Raw genomic sequence first — 13,073 nt, 5'->3', positions numbered from 1 at the left:
AAGGAGAAAAAAACCCTGTACTTTTGTTGTGAGGAGCTTGGGCCAAGAAGGGGCCTGCTTTAAAACACACCTCGCGTCAACTCAGACAAGAGCCGCCGGCCACTGGGGTTGGCCTGGCGCCCGCGGTTAACGGTTTCTCTTTTGCGAAAACGGTCTCTTGTCTGTGAGCACCAAAACTCCTAACTTTATGGGATGGCTCAACGCCGATTCCAAAGAGCAAACGCTTTAGGCTCGATTCCACGCTCGACTCTGAAAAAGAACTTTTTGAACTTCGCCTTCCCGCACCGCCGGCTTAGGACGCGAAAGGCTTCCTCGAGGATCTAAGCATTCGCACAAACAATCTGCTGGGCTTGGGAACCTGTTTCAGCAGCAGACACCAAACTTGTCAAGCGAGGCGATCTAAAAGTGCGTCTTAAGGAAACGAAGAGCGCTCCCCTTATTCCTCTGCTCCTCCCCCCCATCCCTTCTTTCAGCTATCCGCCAGTATTAAAACGGGCAAGGCTGCCCCATCCTCTCCCGAACCCGTCTATCGCCCCCACGTTGCCTTAAAAGAGGGGGACGCTTCCGCCCAAGTTCCCCAAAGCTCCGAGATGTTAGAACGGATTCAAGAGTACACTGGGGGAAAAAAAAAAGGCAGAAAAAGAAACACGGGGGGATTTCGTAGGCCGGTAAATTTAGATCCTACAAGTTTCAGAAAGTGGGTTTTTTTCCCCCCTTCCCCTTTCTTCTTTTCATGGGAGACAATGTGTGTGCGTCCTCTTCCTTGCTCCATCCCATCCCATCCTTTTCCATCCCAAACGGGGGGTTTTCCCTCCCCTCCGACGAAACTTAATTCCATGGGCCAAAACCAGTAATTAAAACAAACGTGGGGAAGGGGGGAAAAAAACAAAACAACCCCTGTACACATCACAGCAGTTAGCCCACAGTCGGGAGTGCGAGACCCACAAAGTCTCAAATGTTTGGTTTGGTTTCCTTCCCGCCGCTACTGTTATTTTGGTCTCAGAACCCAGACTTGGAAGGAGGAGGAGAAACGCCAGCGTCGCTCACATCCTGCGCGATGCTCCTCAGGACGTACTTCACTGTGTAGGCGAAGGCCGCAAAGCCCCACGATCACGAACAAGTTTCGCCAAAGCTCCACCCAGGAGTCCGTGGGTGGCGGTTAGCTTGCTGGAGGCCGAGGGGGTTGTTGGCCGCCACCAAAGGCGGGTGCCCGTTGAGGATCGGCAGAGCCGTTCTGAACCGTGGTGGGCTTCCCCGTCGGGGATGACTCCGGCAGCGGGGAGAGTCGTGGGCCGGCTGTGGAGATTCGTCCCGCGCCTTCTGTTTCTGCTTGATTTCCTGGACAGCCACGAAGGGCGGGAGAGAGAGAGAGAGAGCAGGAAGAGCTCAACATCAAAACGGGCCAGGTTCAGTGAAGCAAACCGAAGTTCAGTTCGAGATGGAACTTACTGTATTTTTCAGAGTATAAGACACACCTTTTCCTCCCCTAAAAGAGGGTGAACATTTGGGTGCATCTCATACACCAAATGTAGCCCCGTCCACCCACCCGTTGGCCTCTGCCTCCCAGCAAATTGCCTCCTTGCAGCAAACGGAGAAAATGGGGCTTGCAAGAGGCAGCAATAGGCGGTGCTGAAATTGAAAGGGAAACTTTCTGTTTGCTGCAAGGAGGCAAATTGCTGGGAGGCAGAGGCAGATTTATTTTTTACTTCCAATCAGGCTAAACTGAAACAGGCTGTTTGCTGCAAGGAGGTAAGTCAATATCTATAAATGCCTATAGAATGTTCAAATAATTAGACTTATTTTTTTAAAGACCGCTTTATTATTGTTCTCAACAACTGAACAAAATGAAGGAGCTTTTTAAAATAAATGCTTGATCTGAAGAGGCCCAGTGCTATTGTATCTTCTTTTAATTAGCAGAGAATAATGTATACTTCCAGAAAGCCATATCAATTTTAACAGCATCTATACTAGTCTGAAATGTAACACCACAAACAGTGTATATTGTCTGTGCTGTTTGTTGCAAGGAGGCAAATTGCTGGGAGACAGAGGCAGATTTTTTCCTCCTTGTTTTCCTCCCGCAAAGCTAGGTGTGTCTTATACTTCGGAGCGTCTTATACTCTGAAAAATTGCAGCAGTTTCACGATTCTGGTTTGAACTAAAACCTTTTCAGAGCTTTCAGAAGTAGGCAAAACTCCCTAGTTTTTCCCTAGTTCCATGATGGTGAACCTATGGAGCCTTCTCTGCGGGCATGCGAGCCGTTGCCCAGCTCAGCTCCACAGCACATGCACCGCCACCAGTCAACTGATTTTTGGGTTTCTGCCATGCATGTGGGAGACGCACAGGCATGCATGGGGTGTGGTGCACCCCTCCTGCCCCATTTTTGGTCCCAGGAGGCGGCTTCAGGGAGGCCTGCTAGGCTCAAACGGGGCCCCGGAGTGGGGGTCGCACATGTGCAGGGGGCGTGCGGGGGATCACATGCACGCACAGGGGGATCATGTGCACATGCGTAGGGGGGACACATTGAATTATGGGTATGGCCACACATGCGTACGCTGTCGCACGTGAGGAGAAAAAGGTCACTGCCTTAGTTCTCTTTTTGTGCAGATGGAAGGATCCAATGAGCCTCCCGCTATAGTATGAATACCCAGATTGTCAGAACAATGCGCATGTGTTCATAGAAACTTTCTGGTCTGGTGTTCAGAGGTCCATGGTCATCCTCTAACACAAGGGTGTCAAACCCAAGGCCCATGGGTCAGATCCGGCCTGCAGGGTGCTAGATCTGGCCCACGGGGCTGCTCTTGGAAACAGCGAAGGACCAGCTTCTGCAGCTGCCTCTTCCAGCGAAAATGACGCGCAGGAGGACCGTGTGCACCCCTCCGAGGCTCCGTTTTTGGCTGCGACAGCTTCCTGCAGCCCTCCGCCAGCACAAAACATTGTCCGGGGAGGCCGCGCGCAATCCTGCCCGGGCTCCGTTTTTGGCCGCGACTGCCTCCTGCAGCCCTCTGCCAGTGAAGAAAGGGCCTCGACAAGTAACAGTTCGCCACGCCCCCCACAAACAGAACCTTGATGTGGCCCCCAATGGAATTGAGTTTGACACCCCTGCTCGGGTGGGGGTGTGTGTGACACAATCAAGAGCCTTGGGACCCTTTTCCAGGACGGCTGAATTTCTAGGTCAGGGATGGCTAGAAATGAGTGGTGTGCGTGGCGCGCGCGTGGCGCCATTCACAATTCAATCCCGAGTGACACCCCATGTGCCCCCCCCATGCATGCACCCCCAACCCCCATTTTGGGCCTAGCAGGCCTCCCTGAAGCCTCCTGGGACCAAAAACAGTGCCACACATGTGCGGCAGTGGCCCGAAAATCTGCTGGTTGGCAGGAGGCATGGGCTCATGTGCGGTGGAGCGGAGCTGGGCAACGGCTCACATACCCACAGAGAGGGCTCCGTGTGCCACCTGTAGCACGCGTGACACAGGTTCGCCCTCAGAGTTCTAGGTGAAACAAAGATTGCCCTGGATTGTGGATGTCTCCAATTTTTTTTTTTTTAAAAATGACCGGGTGTAATTCTGTTTTGTTTCGTTTTAAAAAAAGAACAATTGCAAATATCGCCCAAGGAAAAGGACTAGCCTGTCACTCACCTCCACCATGTCGGGAAACAATTCGCAAAAGACTTTGTCTTTTATGTTAAATTCTAAACTCTGCGAAGCCAATTGCCTCTTCTGAGGGAGCCAGAAGAGGAGAGAAGAGAACGAGAAGAAGAAGAGAAAAAAAGTCAGTCTTGGAGTCTTCCGTTTGAATGGAAAAGAGATCAAGAGTCCCCATCCCTGCCTCTGGATTCCTCCGTGGCCGATTTTTAAATCGGCAGCGAACAAATAAGCCACAGAGCCGGACTCACCGTAAATTCTGTTGTTTCTATACTGCCCAGAGTGGGTCCTTTTTCAACCATAAAACTAAGGACCTGTCAAGATTGTGGAGACGGACCAAGCTGGGTTCCACGTGTCGGGGTGGAAATCAGTAATGGAAAGACACAACCTACGGGGGGAGGAGGGGGGAGAGCAGAAACACCGAAGCTCCGTCAAAGCAGAGATACAGAAAATGTGTCACCAGGACATTGTTTTTTCGTTAACAATGTTAAACATCAAAATTTAATGTCTATATAAACAGTGTGTTGTCTGAGTACGGTTGTTTTTAAGAGATGGTAATAATAACAACAACAATCATATTCATAAAATTAATAGTAATCACATAATATTTGCTTATCCATTTTAGTAAATCTTCAGTGTTATTAATCATTTCCTTATGCTTTTAAGTTTCTAACGTCTGTCTGCTAGCTAAAGGTAAAGGTTCCCCTCGCATATGTGCTAGTTGTTCCCAACTCTAGGGGGTGCTCATCTCTGTTTCAAAGCTGAAGAGCCAGTGCCGTGAGATTTGTTTATCAATTTTTAATTTATTAGATTTAGGCCGCCCAATCCCGGAGGACTCACTAGCAGAGACAAGCTCAGTGGCTGAGACACTGAGCTTGTCGATCAGAAAGGTCGGCAGTTCGAAACCACTGCGTAATGGAGTGAGCTCCCGTCACTTGTCCCAGCTTCTGCCAACCTAGCAGTTCGAAAGCACGTCAAAAATGCAAGTAGAAAAATAGGAACCACCTTTGGTGGGAAGAGAACAGCGTTCTGCGCACCTTCCGCATTGTCATGCCTGCCACATGACCAGGGAGACGTCTTCGGACAGCGCTGGCTCTTCGGCTTTGAAACGGAGATGAGCACTGCTCCCTAGAGTCAGGAACGACTAGCACACCTGTGCGAGGGGAACCTTTCCCTTTAGCCACTTTTTGGCAAGCAAAGTCAATAGGGAAGCCAGATTTGCTTAACGATCGTATGATTAACAGCAGCAATTTGCTTAAGGAAAAAAAAACGGCCATAAAATGGAGCAAAACTCAACTTAGCAGCTGCCTTAGCATAGCAACGGAAATTTGGGGGAATGAATTGTGGTCGTACGACAAGGACTACCCCATATCCAAGGCAACAACTGAGAATGCACGGGGTGGAAGCAATCACGTTCAAAGTGAAGATACTTGATTTGCTTCAAACATGGTGGTACCACGAGATCAAGTCATCTCTAGTGAAATATTTCCCAATATTAAGTACAAGAGGTGAAAAGAGACACTTTTAAATCAATGGCCAAGAAACAAACAAACAAAAAAAAAGGAAATAAATTAAGCAAACTCTCTTACCTTGTATTGCATTTAAATCTTCCATTTGGTGTGATCATATAATACTAGGAGGTTTAAAAGGGAATTCTCTGGGGAAAATTAACTTCCCATGGTAGTAGCCACCTGAAAAGAGGGATAGCGGGAAAAGAAACCCGATTTTTAAATTTCACAGCAAAGCGTGTTGTCCAAAGAAATTGAGAGAGAAACAGAGTTTGAGAAGGAAACTTCTAGAAGATTTAAGTGTGGCGCCCTTTTGGTTACAAGCAACTCGAGAAAGTTCTCTGAAATATGCAGAGATTAAAAACAAGTCCTGCCTGATGAGTTACTCTGGCCACCTCCTTTATACTCCTACGATCCTAGCTTCCAGATACCAGCCCTTCACCCGTATATTTTCTCAACAATAGCAAAGTACTTAAGACTTACCGTACTTTTCGGAGTATAAGACGCACTTCCCCTCCCCTAAAAGAGGGTGGAAATGTTCGTGCGTCTTATATAGCCATTTTTGGCCTGCGGATACCCCGCCATGTGTGTCCCGTTTTCACAGAAAACAGGCTTGTCAACTTTGAGTCAGTTGATCAGGATCGAACTGCTGGCAGTGGGCAAAGTTAGCCTGCAATACTGTATTCTAACCACTAGGTAGGAAGGAAGGAAGGAAGGAAGGAAGGGCATTTTAACTTATATATTGCTTCACAGTGCTCCACAGCCCTCTCTAAGCGGTGTATGGAGTCCCTCTTGCCCCCAACAATCTGGGTCCTCATTTTACCCACCTCGGAAGGACGGAAGGCTGAGTCAACCTTGAGCCTAGTGAGATTTGAACAGCCAAACTGCAGTCAGCCTGCCGTCAGCAGGTGCAGTACTGCACTCTAACCACTGCGCCACCGAGGCTCTGACGCATCTGAATCTCACCTGGCAACTCCAAACATTCCTGGCAATCAATTTTTGGAAGTTGATGCTTCTTGATATACACACATGATTATAAAATATTAAACGAAGAGACAGGGTGTTCTCTTTGTTCTCAAGCAAGACTAAACACACGTTCCCAACTTCTCCATGAGGAGTCTTGTGTTTAGGGTGAGTTTACTCTGATGCCAAGCTGCGATTTACCTTCATACGGTGTCATTTCAGGTCCTCGTACAACAAATGCCTGCAAAAAAAAAAGTACAATTACAAAAGTCGTATTTCAAATCAGAAGTGAGGAACGAGGGGGGTCCTGTCCTTCCAAAATATTCCCAGATGGAATCTGCTCTGTTGTGCCCAGGGCCCACTAATAAGATTATTTTATAAAGGTAAAGGTTCCCCTTGCACATACGCGCTAGTCGTTCTCAACTCTAGGGGGTGATGCTCATCTTCGTTTCCAAGCTGAAGAGCCAGCGCGGTCTGAAGACGTCTCCATGGTCACGTGGCCGGCATGACTCAACTCCGAAGGCGCACAGAATGCTGTGACCTTCCCACCAAAGGTGATTCTTATTTTTTCTACTTGCATTTTTGTACGTGCTTTCAAACTGCTAGGTTGGCAGAAGCTGGGACAAGCTCACTCTGTTATGGGGGACTGGGGATTCGAACCGTTGAACTGCCGACCTCCTGATCGACAAACTCAGCATCTTAGCCACTGAACCACCCCGCCCCTTTTTTGTGTTATACCATAGCCTTATTTCTAAATTCCAGTATCATTTCTGACTGCCGTTTTCTCGTGTCTGCCGCTACTTGGTTTCTTCTTAGTACACCTGCACATTTCCCTGTTCGCGGACGTGGGAGTTTTATTCCAGAAATTGAAGAGATGTCTTTTAAAAGGCCCAGGGAAATAATATCCCAACTTCCAATAGTGGGAAAATACTACTAGGTAGTTGGTGAGACTTGGGGAAAAACGAGCCTGATCAGGAATTTTAGCCTCTAGAGCAGACGTGTCAAACTCAATTTCATTGAGAGCCTCATCAGGGCTGTGGTTGACCTCAGGGTGGGCATGGCCAACTGGATGGGCATGGCCAGCTTGACACCACTCCCCAAGCTGCTGGCATGTTATTTCTTGGGTATCCTCTTGGGTACACTGGGCCAAAGCAGCACAGGCCTCATCTTTCCTCTTCGCAATGGGTGGACCAGGACAATCCTGCGGGCTGGATGACACCACATTGTGGGCCGTATTCGGCCAGCGGGCCTTGAGTTTGAGTTTGCTCTACAGAACTTCCTACCACTCTTTTCTTCCCCCATTCTTGCTTAAAGGAGTTCAGTCTCTCCCAACGCCTTTTCAGGTTCAGCAGTGCCCCCCCCTCCCACTTCCAAATTCTTACCACTCAAGGATATTGGATGGCAAAGGCTCGGCACATATAAGGCACTGGATCTTTTTTGATGCGCAGGTAGTCCTGTTTGAGTCGCTGTGTGGCCGTGGTGGGGGCGCGCTTGTTGCTGGAGTTGCTCATCTGAAGGCAGAGAGGGGAAAATACATAAGGAACAACTAAGCCGAAGGATTTATCTAATAAAATGAAATTCAATGGTGAAAAGAGTAAGGTTCTACATTTAGGCAAATAGTAGTAACTATGAGAAGGGATCTTGGAGTCCTAGTGGACAATCGTTTAAAGAGGAGCCAGCTGTGTACAGCAGCTGCCAAAAAAACCAACATAGTTCTAGGCTGCATAAACAGAGGGACAGAATCAAGATCACGTGAAGTGTTAATACCACTTTATAAGGCCTTGGGAAGGCCACACTTGGAATACGGCCTCCAGTTTCGGTCTCCACGATGTAAAAAAGATGTGGAGACTCTAGAAAGAGGGCAGAAAAGAGCAACGAAGAGGATTAGGGGACTGGAGGCTAAAACATACAAAGAACGGTTGCTGGAACTGGGTATGTCTAGTTAAATGAAAAGGAGGACTAGGGAGACATGATAGCATCTTCCAATATCTCAGGGGTTGCCATAAAGAAGAGGTCAAGCTATCTCCAAGCAGCTGAGGGCAGGACAAGAAGCAATGGGTGGAAACTAATCAAGGAGAGAAGCAACTTAGAACTGAGGAAATTTCCTGACAGTGAGAAAAATTAATCAGTGGAACAACTTGCCTCCACAAGTTGTGAATGCCCCAACACTGGAAGTCTTTAAGAGGATGGTGGATAGCCATTTGTCTGAAATGGTATAGGGTTACCTGCCTAGGCCGGGTTTGGAAGAGAAGACCTCCAAGGGCCCTTCCAACTCTGCTATTGTATTATAACAATAAAGTTATAATTGCTGTCATTCCAGCTCCGTGGCCACCATTCCAATTTCTGCTTTACACAGCCAGGCTGAATGAATGTCAGCCTGAATGACCCAGGTATGACTTCAGAGTGGGTACTCCTTCCGCTGCACTAGGTCAGGGTCAGAAACCTTAAACACTCAAAGAGCCACAAAGGTCCTAACCGGAAGCCCAGTCCCCCCACCACCACCATAGAGTCTCCTCCTAGCTCTGCATCCTTTTTCCTCTACCTGTCCTAACCGAAAGCCCTATCAATTGTGGAGCCGACTGGCGACAGGGAGCCGCAGCAGAGGGATGAAAGAGCCACATGTGGCTCCAGAGCCACACGGGTTGCTGACCTCTGGTTTGGAAGGTGAACTTCCCTCTCTCCCTTTGCATTAATTTAAATCCTGAGATGGCTTCGATTGGACTTTGGACCCTTAGTTGCGTGGTCTTTCACTGGAATACGCAAAGTCTGTTCCTCGTCACTCTTGCAAATGTTAAAAGAAATGGATTTGATTTGGCTTGGAAACGTCTCCCGGCTGGCTTGTTTGCCTTGCAGTTCTGGGTTGCTTCTGGTGGCTGCCAAACATTTGCCTTCTTCCCCCCCCCCCCCAAGATGCTGTTGGGACTGCATCCCCCCCCCCACCGCCCAGTGTAGTCCATCAGTGTGGAATAACTGCTCAAAGCTGGGAAACTCTTAAAAACAGCCTCATGTGAGAGTCGGCAGTGTTAACCTCATCAGGGCCAACAGTCGTAAGAACCATTTCCTTCTACTAAGATAATGGTCATAAGAACCATTTCCTTCTAACCAGGGAAACAACAGTCATAAAAACAATTTCCTCCCTTCATCCAGGAGCCCCCTAAAGGCAACAGGAGAGCATCCCATCATCCTCATATGGATAAAAACCCCAAACCCCTTCCTGTTTAAACCCCCCTCTCTGTCCCTTGTTCTATTCTTTTTAGTACAGGGGTCAGCAATCCATGGCTCTGGAGCCGCACGTGGCTCTTTCATCCCTCTGCTGCGGCTCCCCGTCGCTCAAAATATGCGTCACAACCGCCAATGTGCGACACCCGAACAGCACACGATTTATTGAGCTTTTCAACACACACACACACACACACCCCAGTCGGCCAACCATGGTTAAATCCAAGAAAAGTTTCAGAACAGGAACGTTAATTCAAACACATATGCTAGTTTTGTGGGCGCTCAGGAAATAGTCAAGCATGGGAAGGGCGTTGTGGCTCCCGGTGTTTTCTTTTCGGTGGGAAACGGGTCCAAATGGCTCTTTTGCGTGTTTAAGGTTACCGACCCCTGTTCTCGAAGAAAGAACCACCATAGCACAAGAGAAGCGAGCACTCCGCAAAGCCAGAGCTACAAATGCTGCAGCAATGGTGCCCACACACATCTGCCCAACATATGTGGCAGAACATTTCATGCCCGTACAGGCCTCGCCAGCCACCGGCGGACACATCATGGACAGCCCACGGCCTGTTAGATGCCAAGGTCCTCTTTAGACACGATGGACTGACTTCGCATGCTTGCAAACTGGATCCAAATATCATTTCAACTTGGCCCCAAATTGATTTGACTGCCTTGATCAATTCTTCTACCCAAGTAGCATCCAAATAGCGCAGCCTGCCTATCTCTCATCCAGGTACCTTCCAGAATTACCAGGCGAAGAAACCTCACAACCTGGTTGACTAAGGATGACGGAAGGGCAAAATCCGGATCATCTCACCAGGTATCGCTGAATCACAAATACAAACAGTGAATCTGAGGAGGTCACCAGGGAGCTGGGCTAGACTCTAGGAAGCAGAGGCACGAATCAAACAATCCCAAAGGGGGAAAAAAGAAACACTCTATTCTCCTTAGATGCAAACACACCATAAAATTAAAAAAAAAAACATATTCATTCTCTTCCCTAGCACAAAAAGCCTACCAGTTTAATTTCCAATAACAATTTTTGGATTGTTAGTGTGGGGAAGTTTTCGTCAAAAGAAAAGGGCGTCCTTGTTATTTAATTCCACAAGATCCTTTTCCTTGTGAGAAATGGAGAATTCCTTATAGAAGAGGGCCTCTTGTATTTTGCAAGGAAAGAATTTGGGATTACCCCATCCCGCTGGCAGGCCTAGTTAATCTGAGACACCCAGCAGAAGAAGTTATCTTCCTCCCTGCTTCTTGTTTCTGTAGTTCTCTGCTCTGGTCTGCTGTAAACAAGAAAGTTATGACAGTCTCCTAACAGAATACCAGCAGTGGAAGGAACCTTGAAGGTCTCCTAGTCCAGAGGTCGCCAACCTTAAACTCAGAGCCACAAAGGTCCTAACCAGAAGCCCCCCCCCCCCGTTCAATTCTGAAGCTGAACAGAAGTCTGGTTCCCCCACCAGAGTCTCTTCCTAGCGTGGCATCCTCTTTCCTCTCCTAACTGAAAGCCCTATCAATTGTGGAGCTGACCGCAGCAGAGGGATGAAAGAGCCACATGCGGCTCCAGAGCCGCAGGTGGCTGATCTCTTTTCTAGTCCAATCCCCTGCTCAAGCAAGAGACCCTCTACACCGGTGATGGCAAATCTTTTTGTAAAGACGTGCCAAAATTGTGGGGGCGTGTGCTATCGCGCAGGTATGTGTGCTCACACCCACAATCTAATGTGCTCCAACCACCTGCGCATGTGACCCCCACCTCGCACAGGGAGGGAGTTTTTGCTCCCCAGGCTCCAGAGGCTTTCCTGAAGCCTGGAGAGGTCGGAAACAGCCTCCCCCACAGTTCTCCAGAGGGACGAAAATCAGCTGGCTGGCATGTACATGCACGCCAAAAGTGCCAGCTCGTGTGCCAGCAAAGATGGCCCCACGTTCCACCTGTGGCAGGTGTGCCATGGGTTCACCATCATGGCTCTATACCACTTCAGACAAATTGCTGTCCAATCTCTTCTTTAAAAAGCTCCAGTGATGGGAGCACCCACAACTTCTGGAGGCAAGTTGTGATTAATTGTTCTAACTGTCAGGAAATTTCTCCTGAATTCTAACCTTTGCTTTCCCAGAAACAGAACTGGTCTGTTCCAGCCAGGCTCAAAAGGACAGGCGCTGGGGACAACAAGACGGTGCCATGCCCTATGTGGCAGTCAGGCTGGAATGGTGACCCAGATGGAGGAGGAAAGCATTTCCTTTGTTGATCACCAGTTGAACAAGGTCAGACCAGACAAAAATGTATGCGCACCTATTAACTGGGACAATCCACGCATTTCGGAATCGGCCTTAAGACTCGATTGAAGCTTTATACCAAGTCAATGTTGCCTGAAAATCAGGTATATTTTACTACATCCTAAGCCAGGAGTCGGCAAACGTAAACACTCAGCCATTTAGACCCGTTTCCCACAGAAAAACCGGGAGCCACAATAACCGGAAGCCCCCTGTTCAATTCTGGAGCTGACCGGAAGTTCAGTTCCCCCACCATAGAGTCTCCTACTAGCGCGGTGTACTTTTTCCTCTACCTGTCATAACCAAAAGCCCTACCAATTGTGGAGACAACCGGAAAACCCTCCCCTTGCCATAGAGTCTTCTTCTGGCGCACTGTGCTTCTCTCTCCCCCCCCCCCGGAAGCTCCTCTCAAAATTGTGGCGCCGACCGGTGACGGAACCGCAGCAGAGGGAGGAAAGAGCCACATGCGGCTCCAGAGCCGCAGTTTGCTGACCCCTATCATAAGCAAACTAAGATTCTTTCCCGGTGGCCGAAGGCATCTGAGGATCCGGATAGTGAGAAATAAGCTTTGGCTCAAGCCAAACAACTTACAGGTTTTTGAGTATGCTCCATTTGGGGAGTTCTCTTGTTTTCTTTCTGGATGGGGCAGAATTCCCACGATCGGAAACCGAGATGCAATTTAGGAGATCTTCCATTTTGGGCTTCCGCTGAAGGGCTAGAGCTGTGATGGCAAACCTATGGCACACATGCCAGAGGCAGCATACAGAGCCCTCTCGGTGAGCATGTGCGCCATCGCCAGCTGCTCTTCTGGTTTCCAGCATGCCAACCACCTGGTCTTCGCGGGCACCAGAAAACCGCCCGAAAAAATGGTTTAAAAACAGGCCGTTTTCCAGGCCATTTTGAGGGCACTTTCGGGCTGTTTTTTTGTGCCAAAAATGGCCTGAAAGTGCCCCCAAAATGGCCTGAAAAACTGCCAAAAAACAGGCATGTGCACACCGGTCAGCTGGTCTTTGGGTTTTCGGCACTCCATGCGTGTGCATGGTCGTTCCGGTTCACCATCACTGGGATAGAGCAGTGGTCACTAACTGGTGGCCCATGAGAAAATGTTGGGAGAAAATACAATTCCAGCGGAACAAATTTATACAGATGACGATGGAAGATTCGTGATGGTGGAAATTATGGACAATAATAAGAAAATATTTTAATAGCAATTTATGCTCTAATGACAATCAAGATGAATTCTATAGGAAATCACACATGAAAATAATTGTATTGTATTGTATTTGTATTTAACAGATTTATAAGCCGCCCAATCCCGGAATTGAATTGGACTATGCTAATATTTGTATGATGGGAGATTTTAATGGAATTGTAGATCAGAACATGGACTATAAAACACAAAAAACAACAAAACTACATAGAAAGACTCTTCCAAAATCCTGTTTTAAAATGATTGATGAAATAGACTTAAAAAATG

At 48.2% G+C, this 13,073-nt stretch overlaps 1 protein-coding gene across 1 annotated transcript; it reads right to left on the bottom strand.

Annotated features, from left to right (window-relative positions):
* Positions 1-273: 273 nt before the first annotated feature.
* Positions 274-7,617, bottom strand: UBE2J2 (ubiquitin conjugating enzyme E2 J2). Its single transcript, XM_032232249.1, is given in 13 exon segments — positions 274-1,104; positions 1,106-1,123; positions 1,125-1,151; positions 1,153-1,242; positions 1,245-1,304; positions 1,306-1,338; positions 3,636-3,716; positions 3,893-3,953; positions 3,955-4,029; positions 5,231-5,273; positions 5,276-5,332; positions 6,314-6,353; positions 7,495-7,617. Coding segments are annotated over 12 exon segments (666 nt in total). The 5' UTR covers positions 6,330-6,353; positions 7,495-7,617; the 3' UTR covers positions 274-999.
* Between the last annotated feature and the right edge of the window lie 5,456 nt (positions 7,618-13,073).

This window comes from Thamnophis elegans, chromosome 15, assembly GCF_009769535.1.
Source record: "Thamnophis elegans isolate rThaEle1 chromosome 15, rThaEle1.pri, whole genome shotgun sequence".
NCBI lineage: Eukaryota > Metazoa > Chordata > Lepidosauria > Squamata > Colubridae > Thamnophis > Thamnophis elegans.
The sequence above is the reverse complement of the archived record's forward strand: the minus strand, read 5'-3'. Positions and strand labels throughout refer to the sequence as shown.